Below are 24205 nucleotides of genomic sequence, written 5' to 3' on the forward strand. Positions count from 1 at the left end.
GGGCATACACGCTCAGTGACGGGCTCTAGGCCGTACACACCCCCTTCCTGCCTCTGTGTATTGAAGGGGAACTGGTGACCCCAACAAGGCACAGGGATCACAGGTGCAAACCAACAGAACCCCAGCAACATCTCTTGACTGCCAGCCGACACACTATTCCACCAGTGTGGCATCAGTACACACGGAATAGCAAGCAGTCCTCAAGGCACTGCACTTTTTCAAGGGTGCATGGTGTAGTCACTCCACTGACACCTCCCTGCCTGTAAGACCTGCATGCACTAACACCAACTGACACAGTCTGAGATTTACTTGTCTACACATTTCTTGGGGAAGCTAGCTGGATCTCCCTGTGTCCAGAACTCATAGCTTTGTACCTGACCATCCATAACTGCTGCATAATGCTATACCCCTCAGACCTAATGCACCACTGAGTGAATGAACAATTTTTGCTGTGGGAATACTACTCAGAAAAGATTATATGGGGGGGGAGAGGCGGGCGGGCGGGTGGTGCACTGGGTTAAGTGCACATAGTATGTGAAGTCCAAGGACATGTGCAAGGATCCTGGTTCAAGACCCTGGCTCCCCACCTGCTGGGAGGCTGCTTCACAAGTGGTGAAGCAGGTGTACAGGTAGGTGTCTGTCTATCTTTCTCTCTCCCTATCTTCCCCATCCATACCTCTCAATATCTCTCTGTACTATCCAAAAAACTCAGAGAAAAAAAGAAAAGAAAAGAAAAAAGGCCTCAGAAGCAGAGGATTCATAGGCACCACGCCCCAGCAATAACCCTGGAGTTTAAAAAAAAAAAAAGAAAGAAAGAAAGAAAGAAAGAAAGAAAGAAAATTTTCTATCTAGATAAGGCTTATGGAATGACTGCTTTATAAAAAACACCCATAGCCAATACTTTTGCTGCAGGTTATTTAGGAAAAAAATGTCACCGAACATACACTAAAATTTATGAGAAAAATGCTGCCATCTTTTAAACAGATACTAAAATTACAAATCCTGGAAATAAAACACTTGAGTTTTTCCTGACCAAAAAGGTTTTGAGTAACTTCACAGAAACCAGTGATTTAAAAACCTTCATACTGGAGGCTAGTAAGTGGGTTCCTTTGCATGAGGACTTAGGTTTGAGCCCTGGGTCACCAGCACATGTGCAGTGGGGAAGCTTCACAAGTGCTGCTACTGCACCTCTACGTCTGCCTCTTTCTCATTTCTGCCCGTGCTATGAATCCAACGCTCCTGGAGGCTGTTTTTTCCCTTTTGTTGCCCTTGTTGTTGATCTTTGTTATTATAATTGTTGTTGTTATTGCTGCTATTGTTGTTGGATAGGACAGAGAGAAATCAAGAGTGGAGGGGAAGACAGAGGGGGAGAGAAAGCAATGCCCCTTGCAAGTGGGGAGCCGGGGGCTCGGACCAGAAAAGAAAGAAAAAAAAAGAGTGAGGAAGGAAGAAAGGAAGAAAAAAGAAAGGTGGGAAAAGAAAAGGAAAGAAGGAGGGAGGAAGGGGAAGGGAGGGGGAAAGGATGGATAGGAGCAGTGCAGTGGTACAGGCTCACTGAGTCCCACCCATCAAGAGCCCTAGTGGGAAACACGCCTCCTTTCTAATAATCCTTATGTGCAGCATCATAGGTTTCAAACTTCCCAGGCCAAAATTTCCGTTCCTTTTATTTTTAGAGAGCCAGAGAGAGAGAGGAGAGACCCAGCTCCACTACCTGTGGGGCTTTCCTCAGTGCCAAGGATTAAACTGGGCCTTTGTGCATGGTAAGATGCATGCTTTAATGGGGGAGCTACTTCCTGGCCCATGGCCCAAAGAAAGTAATTTTTAAGTAGTATGAAAGCATAGAACTCTATGATAAGTAATGTATTTCCCATTTTGATAAAATGCTATAAACTTAGCTTTTTTTTTAAAATTTTTTAAAAAATTACCTTTATTTACTGAGTAGAGAACAGCCAGAAATCGAGAGGGAAGGGGTGACAGTGAGGGAGAGAGAAAGGAGCACCTGTAACACTGCTTCACCACTCCCAAAGCGTTCCCTCTGCAGGTGGGGACTGGGGGCTCGAACCCGGGTCCTTGCCCATTGTGACATGTGTGCTCAACCAGGTGCGCCACTACCCGGCCCCCAAATTTACCTTTCTGCAGTAGTGGACTCATCAGAAAATTCAGTATCTGCTGAGCTTTTCCTGCTATTATTTGACCTCCAAGATGATGCCAAAGGAAGTTCTTCTGAAGACATAGGCCTTGGCCTTTGGCCAATTCCAGATGGCTGTTGTAAGCCTGCAGACTGTTCTTCGGTGCTTAAAACAGCTATGATGGCTCTTATGGTAGCTTCATCAACTTGAGACCAAGGCTTCGATGGAGCTCTCATTCTACGTAAAAATAAGCTGTGCCACTTCTGTCTCAGCTGCAGCAGTAAACTGGCTGCCTACGAACAACAGATGCCTTCATTTAAATAGGGATTAGCAAAATACGCACACTTGCAAGATGTTTATGACTTTAGATCTATAACTGAAATTTCCAAAGAGCTTATTTTAGATTTCATAGTATTTACTAGTTTCTCTTTATTTACCATATTTGAAACACTGGACAAAGTCAAATGAATGAGTCTTCTAAGACAGACGGAAAAAGTGAGATTTTACAGCAGGGTAAATGAAAAAAAGCACATTTAATTCCATTCATATTATAACACAATGAACAGCCAAATGATGATATTCAGAAGAGAGCTGGATTCCTAGGTGCAGGGCAAGGTGGCAAATTAGACTTGTAAGCCATCAATGCAAATGGTTACCATATCTAAAGAGGTAAGGTCCCTAGAGCTTAAGTAGATAGCATAAATATAGATAGGTACAGATAGTCAACCTGTATCTATGAACTTGGGAGAACTACTGAAGTTCCCAGTGGAGGAAATGGGGACACAGAACTCTGGTGGTAGTGGGAACAGTATACAGTAACATCTCTGTCATCTCATAGCTTTGTAAATCAATATTAAGTCCCTAATACAATTTAAAAGAGAGACATTATGTAGAGGGTGAGACAAGTAGAATGAAACACAGACTGTCAGAGACTACCAAACATCTAAGAGAAAAACAGAATCATGAGAGCATCTAAGAAGCTGTGTCCTCTCTGGAAAGAAAATTTTAAAACGATTAACATCACAGTAACTAGTGATAAGTAACTGGAACAGGGGAGAGGAGGAAAATGGACACAGGCAATAATGCCAAATAAACAGAGAAGTCAAATTTATCAAGGACGGCGGTCTGATTACGATAACACAGAGGGCAACATAACATAACATAGGGAAGTGAAAGATGGGAGGGCACAGTGACACTGCAGTAGATTAACATGATGAATGAAATACATTTAAAAACAAAAAAGTAAAGTGGCACTTGGAGTCTACTGGAGACAGTTTGGTGCCGCACCCCAGTGCCTGGGAAAAAGTGAGGTGGGGATATGATCTTTAAAAGTGGAGATGAGGGGAGTCGGGCTGTAGTGCAGCGGGCTAAGCGCCGGTGGCGCAAAGCACAAGGACCGGCATAAGGATCCCGGTTCGAACCCCGGCTCCCCACCTGCAGGGGAGTCGCTTCACAGGCGGTGAAGCAGGTCTGCAGGTGTCTATCTTTCTCTCCTCCTCTCTGTCTTCCCCTCCCTCTCTCCATTTCTCTCTGTCCTATCCAACAACGACAACAACAATAATAACTATAACAATAAAACAACAAGGGCAACAAAAGGGAATAAATAAAATAAATGTAAAAAAAGAAAAATAAATAAATAAATAAATAAAAGTAGAGATGAGGAAGTTGGGCGGTAGCACAGCGGGTTAAGTGCATGTGGTACAAAGCACAAGTCCCTGGCTCCTCACCTGCAGGGGAGTCGCTTCACAAGCGGTGAAGCAGGTCTACAGGTGTCTATCTTCCTCCCCCCTTCTCTATCTTCCCCTCCTCTCTCCATTTCTCTCTGTCCTATCCAATGACAATGACATCAACAACAACAATAGCTACAATAATAAAACAAGGGCAACAAAAGGGAATAAATAAATATTAAAATTTTTTTAAGAAGTGGAGATGAAACTGAGGAAAGATTCTGCCAATATTTTAGAGAAAAAGCATTCACCTCCCACAAATCACAATTATACGAAAAGGAGAAATATAAAGAGTGTCTATCTTTCTCTTAGAAATAAAGGCATCAAAAGTAAAAAGTTTTACTTATTTATACTCAACATTCCTTTTTTTTTTTTTTTTTTTTGCTGTTAGGGTTCTGGCACAGACTTGAGCCTGCACAATCCCACTGCTCCCGGTATACTCATATTTTCATTTTTATGGTTTTTAGATACAGAGTGAGAGACACAGAGAGAGACACCACAGTGCTGTTCCACCACCTGTGAAGCCTCCCCTGTGCATGGTCCTCCTGTGTGTTACCAAAAACACAGGGCTTGAACCCAAGCCCTCTCGCATGGTAAGTATACAATCTAGTGGGTGAACCACATACATCCCTTGTGACCCCTCTAAATTTTCTTATAAACATAGAAATACTCCCAATTAATATATTTAAGTGCTGAACCACACCTATGTTTTTCAAGCTTTTTCAATTTTTTTTTTCCTGTCAATTTTATTTCAATTACGTTTGAAATGTTGATTTACAAGACTTGTGGCAGGGCCATAACTACCCACTTCTCCGAAAGATTTGCTATCACATTCAGCCACCACCAGAGTGCCATCCTCTTTCATCAGAGAACAGGGACCCCGAGCTTCTTGTATTCTCCTCTGGCCTCCTCCTTTCGTGTCCTCAGATTGAATGGGATAAATCCCAATACAGCACAGGGTACAAGAGAACCCTATGAAAACTGAAAAATAACCTGCATTCTCTAGTGCTGAAAGCTTGATATTAAATGCACAAAACCAATGGAAGGAAAGAAGTGTCATTCTATTGCACTAGAGGAGTAACTTACCTCTGGCTCTAGCTTGAAGGTGAGCCACTCATCAAGTTTCAAAGCTGCCAAATTAGCAGTAGTTCTATCTTCCACTTCGCTATCACTACTGTCATTGGGAACACCGTCTGCTATCAATTGCATATGGAAAGAAAAAGAAAGTTTACGGTTAGCACCTTAAACCACAGCAAAAATAAAAAAAGTACATTCCTCCCACAAAAGCTGATGAAACACCGATTTGTACAGATAAGTCTAACTCCATCAGATCACAAAGTAAATCTCAATAGTTAAAAGGAGGAGGGGAAATGGGAGGTGTCATCTTGCACCAAAGTAAATGTGTGGTTGGGGGGGGGGGGAGAGTTCAGACCCTAGAACAGAATGGCAGAGGACCTAGAGGGGGTTGTCCTGTTGTGTGGAAAACTGAGAAATGTTAGGCATGTACAAACCACTATATTTACTGTTGACTGTAAAACATTAATCCCCTAGGTGAGGAAGACAGTCTATTTATATAAAGTGGTCTTCATGTCTCTAAAGCCCCAGGTTCAATCTCCCACATCACTCTGCCAGAGCTGAGCAGTGCTCTGGTCTCTCTCTCTTTATCTCTCGCTCTCTCCACTTCTCCCCAATCAAACAAAAAGAATGCTATGCTCATAGATACATAAAGGCATATTCCTGGGGAAAGAGAGAAAATATCTTATCAGATGACTAGTTCAGAAAGTTGAAAAGTTAGAAAGTAAGGAGACAAGGCTGTGAGGTAGCCCACAGCTCCACTAGATGTGAACCACTTCTGCAGCGGTTTCTCTTCCTCACTCCCTATCTTGCCCCTCTCCTCTCAATTTCTCTGTCAAATAAAAGAGGGGGGAAAAAATGAATCCCCCAATGAATAAAAAAAAATCCAAAAAAAAAAAGGAGGAGAAAGATACCCCTGTGCTCACCCTAGCACTGCTGGATCTGGCTCTTACACTGGTGAACCTAAGACACAAAAGACTTTTTGCATAGAAAAAAAGGTCGTATATTTTGAAAAGATTTTATTTAATAATGAAAGAGATGGGGGTAGAAGGGGGACAAGAACCAGAGCACCGAGTGTAGATGCATGTACTGCTAGGTACCTCGTGCTGGAGAGGCCGATGCTTTATCTACTGTGCCACCTCCTTAAACACATTCCTTTCTTCCCCCCTTATTGTGCCAAGTTGTCACTTCAGCTTCCTGCCTGCTCGACTCCATTGTTCCCAGCAGTCATTTTTCTTCCTTTTGTTTTGATAAAGGGTAAAAGATGAAAGGATAGAAAGGGAAACGTGGGGGAGAGAGAAATAAACCTGTAGCACTGCTCCGCCAATCATGGAGCTCCCATCCCTGCAGGTGGGAAGCAAGGGCTTGAACCCTAGTCCTCGACACATTCTGACTGTGTACTTGTACTGACCTGAGAAGGCAGCCCTGGGGTATGATGCTGGAAAAGGACCCAGGCTGAGGCTGAGAGTGTTTTGCAGAAACTTATGACAAGGAAAAGTAGAAATTATGCCCATGTGTCATCAACTACACTGTAAACCATCAACCCATCAACAGAGTGATTTATAAGAAGGTATATTAGAACAGGGGATAGCACAATGGCTATGCAAGAGTTCCATGCCATTTTCTCAAGTTCAATTCAATCCCCAGCATCATTATAAGCCAGAGATGAGCTGGGTCTTCTTTCCCTTTCATTCTTTCTTTCTCACTCTCTCTGTTATCGCTTTCATTAAAATAAATAAATAAATATATTAAAAAAAAACAATTATTCTAAAGACTATGATTTTTAATCACAATGCACACATGTGCACACAAGACCAGAATCTAAAATTCAAAACAGAATCTATCAATATTAGTTGGATAAAAAAATAAACATAAAATGGTCTGAGGGAAATAGCATAGTGGTTTATATAAACTTTCATGCCTGATGCCCCAGAGGTCCCTGGATCAATATTAAGATAAATTTAGAATTTTCCAGTTAAACAAGAGAAACTACACATCAACATGTGTTTTATAATAACAGTGTAAAACCTGGAGAAGAATATTAGGAAAAAACTGGTATATAAGAGCGGCCAAGCACTGACACACAGCTGGTTGAGCATTCAATTACAGTGCACAAAGACCCAGATTCAAGCCTCTGGTTCCTACCTGCAGGGGGAAAGTTTCAAAAGTGGTATAGGTGTCTGTCTCTCTCCTTCTCTGACTTCTCCTCCCCTCTCAATTTCTCTCTCCAACCAATAATAAATAAAAATATTTTAAAAAAAAACAATACGTACAAAGGCAATAGTAAAGTATAACTCATCCCCTTCAAAAAACGAATAACCAGCCCTATGATAATTTTTTAAAATAATTTCATTAGCGATTTAATAGTGATTGACAAGACTATAGGATAACAGGGGCACAATTCCACATAATTCCCACCACCAGAGCTCTATATCCCTTGGCCTCCACTGGAAGCCTCCCTATTCTTTATCCCTCTGGGAATATGGACCAAAATTCTTTATGAGGTGCAGAAGGTGGGGGTTCTGGCTTCCGTAATTGCTTCTCTGCTGAGCATGGATGTTGGCAGGTCCATCCATACCCACAGCCTATAATCTTGTTAATCACTATTCAATCGCTAATAAAAAAAAATGAAAAAAAAATGCACATGTTGACATCAACTTCTATCAGGCATTTCATCAGAAGTTGTGCACAAATATGTCCTTATGAGTCTTAATGAATCACAAGGAAGCTAATACTGCATAAATGTTGGCAACTGCGGAATTTGAGTGGTTTAGAAAAAGGTAAAAAAACAATGGACAGATTCTTGTGCTCTACCTCTAAAGGACGAAGGTTCCTGAAGAGCATTACTTGCCAGCCTCGCAGGTCCACAGAATACCAATACAGTGACAGAAGTCACTGCAGAACAACATCTAACATTAGCTATCCTGTGAGCTCTGGTCATTTCATCATAAATAAGCCAGTCCGTGGGCAGTGCCTGGATTGCTGCAGCCTGACCATTGGCTGGAGGAATCTGGAAAATAAAAAATAAAACACAAAAACTAACAACTGTCTTTGTAAACTAATTTACCTGCAATACTTTTAAAAGTACAAAAAGTCCCTCAGTGAAATAGATAATGTCTATTATTAGTACTCGAGCAAAAATTCAAGCAGTTACATGAATGTCTTGATTACTTAATACATAACCTATCAACTTGAAAACTTTTCAAGTATTTGCCTTATATACATCTGTAACTACTTTCCTAAAATAGATATTTGTAGTAGTATTTATTGATCATCAACTATAAATTAGACTTGTTTCCCCTCGAGACGTGAGAGCATTAAGAATGATTTAACAACTGTGAGCAAAATCTAAGCTTGTGAGATTAAGAAAGGACTATAAAAGCTGGATAAGGGCAAGAAAATGGGTTACTTAAGTGAAGGCCTTTTTGGTCAATACAGGCCACCCCATCATCTGGGGCTCCAGTTAGGGAATCCTTGGGTTCCCTGGTGATGGGTCTAGAACTCTTAATGGATCCCTCTCTCCACCGTCACTGGTCACTTCCATCGGGGAACATCATCATAAAGCCTCTTGTGGGCCTCTCCAGAACCTCGCCTTCACTGTAGAGCAGCTATGGTAAGGACTGCCCAAGTCTTTGAAGGCAAGCTGGGTCAACCTACTCTGCCACTGGAGGAAGACTGGTCCTGAAATGAGTGCAGCCTAGAATGTTCCTAGATGTGATCAGGGACATACACTGTATTTTCTCAACTTAAGCAAGCAGGCAGAAAAAGAAAAGAAAGAAAGAATATTTACCTTTTTATATTGAGGCTGGCTGAGAACTGAAGTGGGATGAAACCGAACTTTTTTCTCCTTTGGTCCTGTCAGCACGACATTCTCTCTGTCCACGTGGACTAAGTTAGGATACATGCCGGCTACCAATGCAGCTTTAACAACAGCCCAGTTCTCTGAATTTGTGTTGACATCTCTAATGTCACCACCTCCTCGTGCTCTAACAAAACCTAACAAGAGAAAGCACATGTTCCTATTGTACAAAACATGCCCAAAAACACGTTTTATATAAATACTATATAGCACAGCTAAAAAAAAAAAAGTTTGTTTATTCTAATGAAAGAAAGGTTAAGAGCACTGTTCAGTTCTGGCTGTGGTGGTGGCAGAGACTGAACTCAGGCCTCAGGGGCCTCAGACAAACAAATCCAGGTGCTCACATTTCATTATCTCCCTGTCTCCCACAGAAGGTCAACAATACCCAAATTTGACATTAATAAGATCTCCTCTGGGAAGTTAAAAAATATAGAATCAAGGTTCTAAGAAAGTATAATTCTGCAAAGACTAAAATAAGTAGGACATATAATGAGGACTCAAGCAGGGAATTAAAAAATGCACATCCTTGCTAGTAAGGTTTTCACAAATATCGGGAACATACTAAAATAGTAGCAAAAACTTCAGCTATTTTTTTGTGTGTTTCTTGTGTGACAGGAAGTGACTCAAAGGTACTGTGTGTATAAGAGGCCACCATCAAGTGTCCTCCCTAACCAACAGAGGGAGAGACACGGAAGGAAGAACAAACCACATCACTACTCCATCATCCAGGAAACTTCCCTCGTACCAATCATGTTACTCTCATGTGGAGACAGAGCTGGAAATCTGAGACTCACACATGGCCAGGCATGTGCTGTGCCAGGTAAGCCATCTCCCCACTAAACCAGTCTTGGGTCTAAAGAACACATTGGTTATGACAGATGCTAATTCTGGAGGTGAGGTCAAGTCAATAAGGGTATTCTTATGTGAATCCCAAGGTCCTTTAAATAAACTTCATATTACAGACAACTTTAAATCCTTTGGTTCATTCCTTATAGCACTTTGAAATTCAGCTCATTCACAAATCTGGTCTGTGGTAACTTCCTTATGACTATTTCTTCAATGAATTATGGTATTCAAGAAAAAAGCTCAAAGGCAGCAGTTGTAAGAAGGGCACAGGAACACTGGCATTCTTTTTTAAAAAAGTGGTTACTAGCTGTTTTCCAAAATCAGGAAGATTAGTGTTCATATCAATCTAGCTAAATGATTATTTAAAGTCCATAGAGCTAAACTGCTGCACAGTGAGTGATGAGATGCAGCTACAATAAAGCACAGGTTGACATTAGAGAGACAATGACGGATACAGGGTATTCTCAGCAGCTTAAGCAGGCTCACTGGAAGAGTGCTTTACCTGATGCTCTAAGTTGACCAAGCAATTGTGTCCTCATGCCGATGATAATTTCCATGGTAGCTTGTGAAAGAAAGTTCTTTTCACAAAAGGCTCGCTCCCACCCATCACTTCGTGCTTTCTGCCATGCCTATGCAAATACAATGATATATTTACCAATCATGTTTTTGTGAAACAATAGTCACTAAAATCTGGGGACCTGGTGATAGTGCAGCGGGTGTGAAGCGCAAGGAATAGGGCAAGGATCTCAGTTCGAGCCCCCAGCTCCCCACCTGCAGGGGGGTCACTTCATAGGCAGTGAAGGTCTGTAGGTGTCTTATCTTTCTCTCTCCCTCAGTCTTCCCATCATCTCTCTATTTCTCTCTGTCCTATCTAACAACAACAAAGGCAAAAAAAAAAAAAAGGAAAAAATGGCCTCCAGGAGCAGCAGATTCGTAGTGTAGGTGCTGAGCCCTGCAACAACACTGGAGGCAAAAAACAAAAAACAAACAAAAAAACACCAAACCAAACCAAACCCTTAAGGAGTCCCTATCATACCGAAGGCAGCTCTGCTACTATGGTACTTCTGTCTCTCAACCTCTGTCTTTGTTTCTGTGGGAAAAAAACAGCCCAAAGTGGTGAGGACCCATTTCCTATTACAGTTCTCTTACTCACTCCAAAGGTAACCTTAGCAAAGCAAGGACTGCAAAAGCTGAATAAGGGCAAGAGACTGGTATACTTTAATGATGACTCTTTAGTCACTATCAGGCCATTCCACCAGCTGGGGCCCTAATTGGGGAATCCTGAGATTCCCAAACACATTTGATGGACCTAGACCCTGAATAAATCCCTCTCTCCATTGTTACCGGTCATCTGTATCAGGAACAACAAAATAGACCCCTTTGTGGGCGCCCATAGGACCTTGCCCTCAACTTGGATCAATAATGGTAATGTTCCATCCTCCCTTCGGAGGATGGACAACATACTCTATGTTACACCTGAGGAAGATGGGTTGCTACTGGGGCAGCATGGAATGTTCCTACTCATGACCACAGAATGTGAGGTCAGATCTAGAGGGATGCAGAGGTCACACAGGCTCCTAAGCTAATTATGGGTTCCAGATGACATCAAATCGATGGGGTTTACAGTCAACAATATTTATACCCCTTTCCCATATTAGGGAGCTACTATCTTCCCTGATCCAACTTTCTGGTCCTTCTGCCAGCCATGGCATCATCACCCCACACAATAATTAGGATCCACCTGCTATCAGATCTCAGGCTCAGGCAAAAACAAACAAACACTAATATAGCTACAGGCCTTTGGAATATAACTAAAATATGCCTACTAGCTATCTACAAAATGGAGGACCCCCCCCCCCAACACTTCATCTGCACTATTCCAGCCTCTAGGTCTATGATTGTTCAACAATATGTTTGGTTTTATATGTTAACTCTCTTTTCAGCCACCAGGTTCCAGATGCTAGCAGGATGCTATTCAGACTTCCCTGGATAGACAACCCCACCAATGTGTCTTGGAGCTCTGTTTCCCCAGAGCCCTTCCCCACTATGGAAAGAGAGAGACAGGCTGGGAGTATGGATCGACCTGTCAATGCCCATGTTAAGTGGGGAAGCAATTACAGAAGCCAGACCTTCCACCTTCTGCATCCCACAATGACCTTGGGTCCATACTCCCAGAAGGTTAAAGAATAGGAAAGCTATCATGGGAGGAGGGGGTACAGAGGTCTGGTGGTGGGAACTGTGCGAAGCTGTACCCCTCTTATCCTATGGTTTAGTCAAGTGTTTCCTTTTTATAAATAAAAAATTTTTTAAAAATTCCAGTGACAACAAATCTTAAGTCACCTAAATAATCATCTATGTAAAAATAACTAACTTCTTGGATATATTTGCTAATTTTCTCCAAGGTGTGAAAGATTTTTCACTTAACCTATTATATCAACACCATTTATATCAACAAGGCCTGCCACTCTAGTTGAGAAGGAAAATATAAGTTCTAGAAATCACTGAAATACAGTACAAAAAAACTCTTTAAGAATGAATTATCTTGCTTTAGAATATAATCAAAAGACCAAAACAGTAATTTACCTCCCTATTTCTGAAGGAGCTGGGAAAAAACCAAACAACAGTAAAGGATGTTACTCCAAATCTCCCTTCAATCACTGTCATTCAACTGATATAATATGTGGTATCTAACAGATTCAATTCATGGCAATGTGTTGTCCAGCTACCGGATCTTAACAATAGAAGTTGGAATTTTTTAATAACTCTATTAAGAAATTCTCATGTGCCTTGAAAAGAATACTTTATTTACACCAATGTAAAAGACTAGGGGTTGGAGGGAAGGTTCCGGTGCTGAAATATGATGGTGGAGGAGGAACTAGTCAGGGTTGAGTTGTTGTGTGGAAAACTGAGAAATGTTCCGCACATACAAACTTTTGTATTTTACAGCTGACTATAAATTATTAATCCCCCAATAGAGAACTTTTTTAAAAAAGAAAAGAGTACATTATGCATAAACAAAATGGGAAGAAATGTATAGACCTATATTCAAAATAACTTAAAAGATTGGTCACTTTTCAAGACATAAGTCTTCACTGTATATCTGAATTTCTAAGTCATTTATCACTTGCCTTCCTAAGAAATCCAATCTCAAAATTTTTCTTCCCACTGTTTTCCTTAATTCTCATTATTGTCTTACAGAGTTTAGTGATTTCTGCACTTTAATAAAATTACCAGCATCATGTCTTTAGCATATAAAGATGTACTCTAAGAAATGATTAACTAGATATTAAAATGAAGATAATCTTCTCCCTAGCTTTCTCCTATACATGTGAAATAAAACAGAATATTTTTTAACTAAAGTAAATAAAGCAACTCATGCCCAAAATATAACTGGAAGACAAGGAGCCTGTGTTTTAAAAGCAAATACAATTAATAAAATGCATGACACACATTCCTACAGAAAGAAACTGAGAAAAAAAAAAAAAACCTGAGAAAAAGTTCTAATTTCAACTTATTAACAGCAGAAAGACATTTGTCTGAGTTACTAATAAAATGTGGCTTTATAACAAAAGATTAATAGAATTATATCTATTTTCCAAATCATTACACTCGACCCAATAATATGTCTAACTGGCAATATATTCAGAGATAACGTGCCAACAGTTGTACCTGGAATGCTCGGAGGAGGGCCATATGGTCACTGAAAGTCCCTGCAGTGAAGCGTTTCCTGCAGAGCATAGCTGCGCGCTTCTGACTAGCCTGGGTAGGCAGGACGAAAGGGTCACGATAGGCTAGTGTGCAGGCGATGGTAAGGATTGGGTCCAAGCACTTCAGAACAACAGCACATAGGACCATTTTGCCAAGATGTGGCTCTACTGGCAAATCAGCTAAATGATATCCGAGTTCAGTGAGATCTTCCCATGTGTCCATTGCATCTATGGTCTAAAACAAAAAAACACAGAACTGGCATGACCCAAATGCTTCATCCAACCACCTGCATTTCCTTTGCCATGTGTAAAAACAAAAAAAGCGCAGGCACATTCAAAAACATTATATGAAGAGAAGATACATCTTCTGTTTGATTATATTTCATTAGATCATTACTCAAAACACATGGTTAATTTTGAAGGACAAAATTAGTTCTCATTTATTTGCATTTCAATTAAAATAGGCAAAAGGAAAACTATGAAGGTACCAACCTTAAGCATTTGGACAGCATTTCTTACAATTAAAGCCGGTGGAGGTTCTGGGGCTTTCATGAGAAAATCAGCAATGGGACAATTAACTGGGGCCAACAGCTTCGTATGTAAACAAAGTTCCTGCATATAAGAATAGCAAAAGATTTTTCAAATAGTAAGTATTGATAATAATTTTTATTTCTTCTTTGCTCGAGGCACCAGGGCTGTAACACACACCTTCATCATGGCACCTGCTGGCAATGTCACCTCATATACTTTTGACACAAAGTGAGTGGTCACTGTCCAACCAACCTTTATTTTTTCTTTGTATTACATTTTAGAGTCTTTCATTCATCGGATGAGAACTTCCCATGCACTATGCACTAAGTCGAGAAGAGGAGGATAGACAGATACAGGTGTGCCCTCAAAGAACATTCCTGTATGTGACAAACTAATTACATAACTACTTAATTACAACCGTGACATACAGCACTGAAGAGGGAAAATGAAAGATTTAATCAAATTCAGGAGGAGGCAACCCGATCTGTCGAAAACAGATCTACTCAAAACAGAGTCAACTCAAAATGGATCAAAGACACGGAAATTAGACCAGAAACTATCAAAAACAGAAACACTGATAGAATACTTCAGGCCCCTACTCTGATGCCTTGGGAAATGTCTTTGAAAACTCAAGTCCAACAGCAGGGAAAACAAAAAAAAAAAAAAAAAAAAATGAACCAAAGGTCTATATCAAACAGAAAAACATCATACAGAATGGGAGATATTTGTACATCACACATCAGATAAAGGGTCAATAGTCAAGAAATATAAAGAGCTCACTAAACTCAGCAACAGAAAAACAACTCCCTTTAAAACATGTAGAGGGGACATGAACAGAGTCTTCACCAAAAAAGAGACCTAGAGGGTGAAAAGACATGAAAAATACTCAAAAATGCTCATGGATTATCAGAGAAATGCAATTAAGGACAGCAAAGAGATGTCACTTTACACCGATGAGAATGTCATACATTACAAAGGACAGAAACAAGTGCTGGTGAGGATGTGGGGCAAAGTGCCCTTTTTAAAAAATTTTTTTAAAAATATTTACTTATTCTGTTTTGTTGCCCTTGTTTTAGTTATTATTGTTGTTGTTGATGTCATCATTGTTGGATAGGACAGAGAGAGATGGGGAAGATAGAGAGAAAAAAAGAGAGAAAGAGAGACAGACACCTGCAGACCTGCTTCACCGCCTGTGAAGTGACTCCCCAGCAGGTGGGGAGCCGGGGGCTCGAACCAGAATCCTTATGCCGGTTCTTGGACTTTGCAACATGTGCACTTAACCCGCTGTGCTGCTGCCCGACTCCTGAAAGTGCCCTTTCTATAATGCTGGCAGGTATGTATATTGGTTCAGCCCCTGTGAAAAACAGTATGGAGTTTTCAGAACTTTAGAAATGGACCTACCATTTCTCTCCTCTTTATTTCTCTATGTTATCCAAAGAAAGTAAAAACACCTATCCAAGATCTATGTACATCGATGTTAATAGCAGCACAATTTGTAATAGCCCAAACGTGGAAGCAACCCAAATGCCCAAGGACAGACATGCTAAGAAAGTTGTGGCAGAGTGAAATACTACCCAGCTGTTAAAATTATGAACTCATCTACTTTGCCTCATCTTGGACAAAGCATGAAGAAATCATGCTAAGTGAGATAAGCTAAAAAGAGATGGACCAATACTGGATGGTCTCACTATAGGCAGAACTTAAGAAACAAGGACAGAAAAGAAAAACAAAAAGCAAACTTGGGTCCGGCAACAAACAAAGCTAAGGACTCTGGGCAAGGGAAGGGTGGGAGGGGATGGAGGTGGTGGTGAGGTCCTGGTGCATGATGGAAAGGGACTGAAGTGGAGGGTGAGAGTGTTTTGCAGGGGTCAGGTTGTAGTGCAGCAGGTTAAGCGCACACAGCGTGAAACTCGAGGACCTAGGATCCTGGTTCGAGCTTCCGGCTCCCCACCTGCATGGGAGGTCACTTCATAAGTGGTGAAGCAGGTCTGCAGGTGTCTATCTCTCCCCGTCTTCCCCTCCTCTCTCTATTTCTCTTTGTCTTATCTGGCAACAACAACAATAATAATAATAATCACAATAATGATAAAAACAACAAGGACAACAAAAAAGGAAAATAATTTTTTAAAAAGAATGGTCTCTAGAAACAATAGTGTTCTATACCATAAATTAATGCACTCAAAACAAAAATTTTTAAATGTAGGTTTATGGTTAAATTTTAATATGTATTTACTTTCTTTTTCAGATTTTTATTTTTTATTTATTCATTTTCCCATTTTTGTTGCCCTTGTTTTATTGTTGTTGTTATTGATGTCATTGTTGTTGAATAGGACAGAGAGACATGGAGAGAGGAGGGGAAGACAAAGAGAGGGGGAGAGAAAGATAGACACCTGCAGACCAGCTTCACCTCCTGTGAAGCGACCCCACTGCAGGTGGGGAGCCGGGGGCTCGAACTGGGATTCTTACGCTGGTCCTTGTGCTTTGCACCATGTGAGCTTAACCCACTGCGCTACTGCCCAGCTCCCATGTATCTTTTTTTTAATATTTTTTTTATTAAGGGATTAATGTTTTATAGTCAAAAGTAAATACAATAGTTTGTACATGCATAACATTTCTTAGTTTTTCACATAACAATACAACTCCCACTAGGTCTTCTGCCATCCTGTTCCATCATTTTTTTAATGGGGGTGGGGGGTGGGACCCTGACCAGAGCACTACCCAGCTCTAGCTGATGGTGGGGCTGGGGATAAACTTGGGACCTCAGAGCCTCAGGCATGAGAGTCTCTTTGCATAACCATTACACTGTGTCTCCAGACCTGTGGTTAATTGTTTTTTCAGAGAAAAATTATTAGTTATATGCAAAGCTATATGCAGATGGATAGATGATGAGTGGATGATGGATGGATGGATGTACAGATAGACAACCTGTTTGTTCTGGCAATGCTGGGAACTCATACATGCATGCTTCATGTCTCCAGGGCCAGTATTTTCATTCTTTTTATTTTAGCTAAAGAGAGATGCAGAGGCACCACAGCACAGAGCTTTCCCTGGTGCTGTGACACTCCTACATGGTGTTGAGGCTCCAGGCCAAAACCAAGCACATGTCGAGATATGCACCCTACCAGATGAATTATCTTCTGGCCACCAACTCTGTAATTTTGTTAACAAACGGATTTTCTTTTTTTTTTTTTTAAAGTTCACTCAGTACTACATTGAAAAGATCCCTCTGCTCCCTTACCCACAAAAATCAGTCTTTTATAGGTAAGTAAATTTCTACCTGTAGTGGCATTCTCAAGAGTTCTGGAGTCTGAAATTCCAACATATTCTGGAATCGGAGTCTACTGAATAGCCGGAAACAAATTCCAGGTCTACATCTCCCTGCCCTTGAAAGTAAAACACAAAAATGAAGAATTAAGGAAGAGAGGCTGCTACAAGGAAACTACAGGAGACAGAACAGTGAACCAGAATGAGAAAATATAAACCTGAATCCCCTGCTCTATTACTTATTTCCTATGATTCCTTTCAAAGGGCATTTCATTTGTCCATGGCTTGAATGTCTCATTTATAATATGAAATTTACGGAAAGCACCTACTCGATACATCTTCTAGCATCAAGATTCTTAAAATGCTCAATAATGTACCTAAGTAAAAACAAGCCATGAACAAGTAGGTGGTGACTGAATCAACTTTATGGAACTGATACCAAACACTGTATTCAGGTCCATGGGCCAGAGCTGTGTGAATCACCTATTGTTGGTATGCTTCTAAAACCCCCTTCTGTTTCATTTGGTTTAAATCCTCCCTGCTTAACACTGCATTCTATTTACATAACCACTGTATTCTATTTACATAACCTCTGTTAACAAGCACCACCCTCCCTCCAGGGCACTGGTGGTTCTGTGGTAGAATTCTTGCCTGCTCCGCTCCCTCTCCTTGTCATACCCTGATTTTCACCAGTCACTTTTCTCTCCACCCTCTCTGCGTCGCATCCTATTCCCACCCTACTGGGCTAGTATATTTATAAGGACAAAATTGTTTGTTGTTTTTAGTTTAGCTTAGCTTGGTATAGATTGTGCTGCGTCCTGCATAAATAAAGAGATACTGCGTACAGCTCAACCATGAGTCCCTGGTCGTCTGTTACCCGCCCGTGAAGCCAGCCTGGCAAAAACAACAACCTATTACTTCCCTCCACGGGCATGTAATTTACCTCACCATCCGAGAGACTTGTATTATTTTCCATGGCAGAAAAATATCTTGAGGAAAGGCAAAGCCCAGTAATTTTACTCAAAGTCACTGTATCAGCTAATGGCAAGGCTATGCAATAAACTACAAGTGATAGAGCTAGGGAAACATTCTTATTCCTACAAAGCTCACAGTTCAAAGCAAATGAAATTGCTACAAAATCTGATACTGTTGTTCTTGCCTTTGTATCAGTTTTCCATCCATTCAGTTCCCTGAGAGCTTTTTACTTTGCTCAGTCCCTAAATGATGATGTGCCTTGGAAGTTGTCTTGCACCTCCACTCTCCATACCCTGTCCTCCATCTCAAAGTGACCAGAAGTCTCCTGATTTTAATTTTCATCCATCTAGATCTCCTAAACCTAACTCTACAACTGTCTTTCAGAAACCTGTTGCCCTTTGCAGTCAACCCAAACCCAATACAGCAGAAATTGAAATGTTTCCCCCACATGTAGCCACTATTTCCATTTTCCCCTCCTCACAATGACACACCATGTACAAAATGTTCTCAGACAGAAGCCTGTATAACCTGTGATGCTGCAGCCATTAGCTCTCACCCCCTGCACATGATCACCAATATCACTCTCTCAAATATCTCCTGAATTAACTATCTGCATCCCTTGATTTTGACTGCCATCTTAATAGGCTACTATCACTCTTCCCTCATTAGAAACAGAAGTATAAATGGAAGTTATTTCTCGTGTCGACTTTCTATCTACCATTCAACAAAAACTAAAAGAATGCAGCAACCATGCCACTCCTTGGTTATTAAGAAAAAGGGGCCAGGAGATAGTTCACCCAGGAGAGTGCACACTGAACCATCTGCAAGATCCCAGGCTCTAACCTCTGGCATCATGCACAACAGGTGCTGTGGTATCTTCTCTCTCTATCTTAACTTTAAAAAGAAAAAGTCTTCCAGGAGGAGTGGAATCACAATGCTGCATCAAAAAAAAATATAAACAAATAAATAAAGTGAACACACAAAAGAGATAAAACTGTAAGGACCTGCCCACAATGTACCTCTTTCTATTATTTTCACTACTATGCTCTAAACTAAACTTTATCCAAAACAACTTTCTTGCTCACTCTCAGATTTAGGCCTTTATGGACTTTTTTTTCCCAAGCAGAATTAGCTTTTAATTTACATTTGTCTCAGTCTATATGAACTTTTCTAGAAGCATTACCTACTTGTAGCATAAATAAAAAGCACTGAAATTACAGAACTGACTGGACCCCACAGTGTACTGTTACATTCCCCAAATTTAAACATTACTCATCCAACTCTAAGTAATTTGTTACACATCTAAGACTTGAACAATGAAGGTTTCTCAAAAGCATCTGTTGAGAATGATGATAAAAAATACTGATTTCCAGGGCAGGGGAGATAGCATACAGTTATGCATAAGGTTCTTCCTTATGCCTGAGGCTCTGAGATTGCAGGTTCCATCCCCAGCATCATCAGAAGCCAGAGCTGAGCAGTGTGCTTTACTCTCTGTGTACATCTTTCTCTCTCGTATGTATTTGGAATAAAAATATAAAAGAAAAAAATGATTTCTGATATCTACCCAGATAGAACATAAGTTCAGCTAACCACATTGAGTCACATTTTGTTATAAGAGCACAACAAACAACAAAGCACTTAAGAATCCCATAAAGTTATAAAGTATAGAAACAATACCCACAAAGCTTTCTTTTTTTTTTTTTTTTTGCCTCCAGGGTTATTGCTGGGGCTCAGTGCTTGAACCATGAATCCACTGCTCCTGGAGGCCACATATTACCCCTTTTGTTGCCCTTGTTGTTGTTATTATTGTTAATGTTGATGTCGTTTGTTGTTGGATAGGACAGAGAGAAATGGAGAGAGAAAGGGGAGACAGAGAGAGGGAGAGAAAGACAGACACCTGCAGACCTGCTTCACTGCCTGTGAAGCGACTCCCCTGCAGGTGGGGAGCCGGGGGCTCGAACTGGGATCCTTACATGGGTCCTTGTGCTTGGCGCCACGTGCACTTAACCTGCTGCGCTACCGCCCAACACCCCCAAAGCTTTCTTTTAAAGTCAGAATTGGATATTTCTTCATCAGTTAAAATGCAAATGAAAAGTGAGTCAAGAAGTACGATATCTTTAATCCTGACTACTCAAAACTGAGAAATTCATGTACATTTATACTAAAATGATAAAACTACAAAGAAACGTAAAGTCTAATTCCAAAATTCCAACAAATCTTTCTTCAGAGTTAAACACCATGGTTGTTTTTTTGCTTTTCTCAGACTGTATAATACATACAGATAATGCATATAGATAAACCATTTAGCACAAGAGAACACTACCCACGCATTGCATACCTACTTTTTCCCAGTTAGAAACAATTCGGAAACAAGCCACAGGTACATAACACATCTACCCTTTTCCTTTGACAGCTACTGGTATCCCTTTGAGCAGTTAAAACTGAAGGGCAAAACAATATTCCCAGACTTTCCCCCATTCCAAGTGATGCCACAGGGACTGGGAGAGTACTCACCCAGAACAGTGCACTCTTCACCATGGCCTAGGATTTGTGTTCAATCCTCTTGCACCCACATGGGAACACCATACACTGAGGGAACTTGATGAGTGGTCGGGTGAAGCTGTGGTGTCTCTACCTGTCTGTGTGAGACTGAATGACTATATACACTGATCTGAGAGTGGTGGAATCACACAGGCAGGTTGAAATCGAGTGAACAGGAAATACTGCTGCTGTAAAGACATCCTTTTTCGAGAATACTCAGGATAAGCTAAGAGACTATACTATCAAAAGAAAGATTTAGAAACCCAGTTTCAAGCTGCCTTTTTTTTTTTTTTTTATCATTTTTAGTGGAGGGGGACAGGGGAGGGGTGATGGCTTACAGTGCAGTCACTAGCACACTGACTCATGGGTGGTTTCCCTTTCCCTGTGAATGTTCTGTGCAGACCATTCTCACCCACAACCCCAAGGCTGCCTTCAGCCCCTACCCCCACTCCGCCCCTAGAGATCTTTTCCTTGATGTAATACACCATGTCCAATCCAAGTTTCACTGTGTGCCTGTTTATCACGTCCTGCCTCAAAGTGTCTTCTGTAGGAATCACACCGGTTTTCATTCCCACCAGCAAACAATGAAAGCCTACAGGCCCATGCCTTTGTCACCTCCATCATTGATAACAATCTGAATGACAGAAACAGCATCTCACTCGTTTCCATTCAGAATAAATGACAGGTAATGAAAAGTTAAGGTGTTTCTCTTGAGTAGATTTTAAAGTATTTTTCTGTAAAATATGGAAGTTAGTCTGTTCTGTTATATTTTTACTTATTTTTTGAACTTCTCATGTATTATGAAAATGAATTACATCAGGTAAAAAAGTTTAAGATTTATATAAGTGAATCTTACTATTATAAAATGCATTACAGTGTTTTACTTTTGCAAAAACAACATGAAACTGAAGACTAAAATGAAAATTTTAATGAGCTACATAAAGTTATATAAATATGCTATACGTGTGAAAATGTTTTCAGTTTATAGGCGATGGAATGAGTGTACATTAAGTATACATTACCTGCCTTTTCGTTGTATGGCACTAGCTTTGGAAATCCACACCATTTTTAACATTGTAACAAAATTCAATGCATCAAAGGATTTCTGTAATGTTTAAATTATCATGTTAAAACATAAAAGGTATTTTAAGAAGAGAAACTAAAAAGCATTATGAATGCAATTCAATGTGCTAACTTTTAACTCCAAGCACCACTTGGTAAGATAATTAGGAGAGGTTCTGATCTTCAAAAAAAACTCAAATTTTTGGTTACCAACATAAGGGACAGGTAAAACTTCCTCGTTCTCTGATTTAGTCGTTTCTCTGCCACACTGAGAATAACATTCATTTCTTATCAGACGCCAACACTGGTGAGAACCCATCGATTCTTTGGAGATCACCAACTTTACATCACAGTACAGACTAAGAAGAAATGATGTAAAGACTTTAAAAAACAAGGTTATTCATTTATTTATTTTGGTATCAGAGCCTTATGTAATTTCACTGCCCCCAACTCAACTTTTTAATTCTTTTTTCTTTCAGAGACTGAAAAGAGGAGAGACACCAAAGCACCATCCCACCACCCATAGAGTTTTCCCTGGCTTCCTGATTCTCCTCATGTGGTGCTAGGGTGTGAACCCAGGGACTTTCACGTGCCAAGTTCCATGTTCTAACTGGTGAGCTATCTCCCAGCCCCTAAAGACATTTTCTAAACTAACTTCCAGGGAACTAACCTAGAAAATTAAGAATAAAAATTGCTGCACCAAGTCCTGTTCAAAAAGAAAGACTTATTTCTTTCATTTTCATCCTGCTAAGCTCTAATGCTGTTAGGCCTGTCTAGAGTTTTACCAAAGGAAAAGAAAGAACCATTATTATCTATGGATTTCTCAAAGAATCTGAAACTACAATTTATTCTGTAAGTATCTTGAATGACACATCTGTTAGCATACTGCATTAAGTGCCTTCCATACTTTCCTTTCATGAAACACTTAAGACAAATTATAATGGGGTATAGAGCGTATCAGGAAAAAAAAATGCCATTTACTCATTTTACATAAAAAAATAACTTCTGATACAACTTTCATGCCCTAGAATATACTTTACTGCACAGATGACTTCCAATGGAATTTTTAAATACTCAAAAATATCCACTTCCTTAGTTTTAGATACTTTTAAAGACCAAAAAAAAAAAAATCCTGTTTTTTTTTTTTTTTTTTGAAAGCTGGGGCCTCGTTTTACCACTAGAAAGAGGAGAGGCGTCACAGCATCCTTAAGCACTTCACAACCTCCCATAAGGTGACCAGGCTCAACCATGGCAGGGTACACACCCTAGTGAGTGAGCTATATTTCCAGTCCAAAACTTGAATTTAGACAACTCAGCGTTCAGACATTGTTTTATCAGATAAAAAAGTCTATAAGGGATGAGCAGGGGGGTGGCACACCCAGTTGAGTGTACCCACTAACACAAACAAGGTGGGGTTGAAACCCACCTGCAGGCGGGAAGTTTTATGAGTCAAACAGGGTTGTAGGTGTTTTCTTGTTCTCTTTCTCTACTTCCCTGTCTTATCATGTAAAAAGGAAAAAAAAGAAAGGGAAAAATGGCAGCTGGGAATAGTGGATTCATGATTCAGGAAACAAGTCCCCATAACAACCTTGGTAGCAAAAAAAAAAAAAAGACATCCTTTACAAGTACTGACATTCAAAAAAATTTTTCTGTAAGTAAAAATTACACTGAAAAGATTTAAAAGATATTAATAAATTTTCTCACATTAAATAAAAATTATATGAAGGCAAAGAGTCAAGTGTGTTGGATTGGGCTCAAACTGTATAAAATGCAGAATACTCAGTGAAATCACTGTGTCAAGTTCATCAAAAAACAACATTTTTCTCATTGAAATGAATTCTGCATATAAATGCATTTACTTAATGAACATAGTTTATTCACGTAAGAAAAATCAGTTTACCTATACCTACCTCTTTTACCTTTCCAGAATCAATAACAAAGACCACATCGTTGACTGTGATGCTAGTTTCGGCAATGTTGGTGGAAAGAATCTGCAACAAAACATTATTTTACAGCTTACATGCAGACAGAACCGGTAATTAATAGAAATGGAAAGAAAATTATGAACCTTACTATTTTTCGAACACCTGCAGGTGGGTTTTTCAACACTTTTTTTTGATCAGAAGTTTGCATATTTGAATGGAGCATAAAGACTTGATATCTGTTAACAAGAGAAACAGAAAATATATTAGGGTACCTATCTGCTATTTAAAACAACAAAAACAAAACTTGACTACTACCTATGTGTGTTGTCAGCAAACCGCTTGTCGTCAAACAGGATGCGATCCCTCAGGCCAACAATTTCATCGTATCCAGGCAAAAAAATTAATATTGCACCTACAAAGAATTGTTTAAATATCATCTCTCACTGTAAAATAAGCTCAATGGGCAAAAATAGCTATAATGAAATACATCATGTTTTCAAATACTGAATTAGAATATTTACGACATGCAAGAGATAGTATTAGCAGTGGAATTATACAGAACAGT

General features: G+C 40.0%; 1 protein-coding gene across 2 annotated transcripts in view; it reads right to left on the reverse strand.

Moving 5' to 3' along the window:
* Positions 1 to 24205, reverse strand: part of YTHDC2 (YTH N6-methyladenosine RNA binding protein C2) — a 65455-nt gene that overhangs the window by 14726 nt on the left and 26524 nt on the right. Inside the window, exons 13-24 of one of the 2 annotated variants that reach the window (XM_060184586.1) lie at positions 23956 to 24052; positions 23789 to 23876; positions 23626 to 23706; positions 21676 to 21758; positions 17151 to 17256; positions 13835 to 13954; positions 13305 to 13577; positions 10138 to 10264; positions 8721 to 8926; positions 7745 to 7940; positions 4943 to 5049; positions 2130 to 2422 (exon numbers count right to left, since the gene is read on the reverse strand). In XM_060184586.1, the coding sequence (XP_060040569.1) occupies positions 2130 to 2422; positions 4943 to 5049; positions 7745 to 7940; positions 8721 to 8926; positions 10138 to 10264; positions 13305 to 13577; positions 13835 to 13954; positions 17151 to 17256; positions 21676 to 21758; positions 23626 to 23706; positions 23789 to 23876; positions 23956 to 24052 (1777 nt within the window). Of the gene's footprint in view, positions 1 to 2129; positions 2423 to 4942; positions 5053 to 7744; positions 7941 to 8720; positions 8927 to 10137; positions 10265 to 13304; positions 13578 to 13834; positions 13955 to 17150; positions 17257 to 21675; positions 21759 to 23625; positions 23707 to 23788; positions 23877 to 23955; positions 24053 to 24205 lie in introns of both variants that reach the window. The other variant, XM_060184585.1, reaches the window with a different exon arrangement.

This window comes from Erinaceus europaeus, unplaced genomic scaffold (genome assembly GCF_950295315.1).
Source record: "Erinaceus europaeus unplaced genomic scaffold, mEriEur2.1 scaffold_448, whole genome shotgun sequence".
Lineage (NCBI taxonomy): Eukaryota > Metazoa > Chordata > Mammalia > Eulipotyphla > Erinaceidae > Erinaceus > Erinaceus europaeus.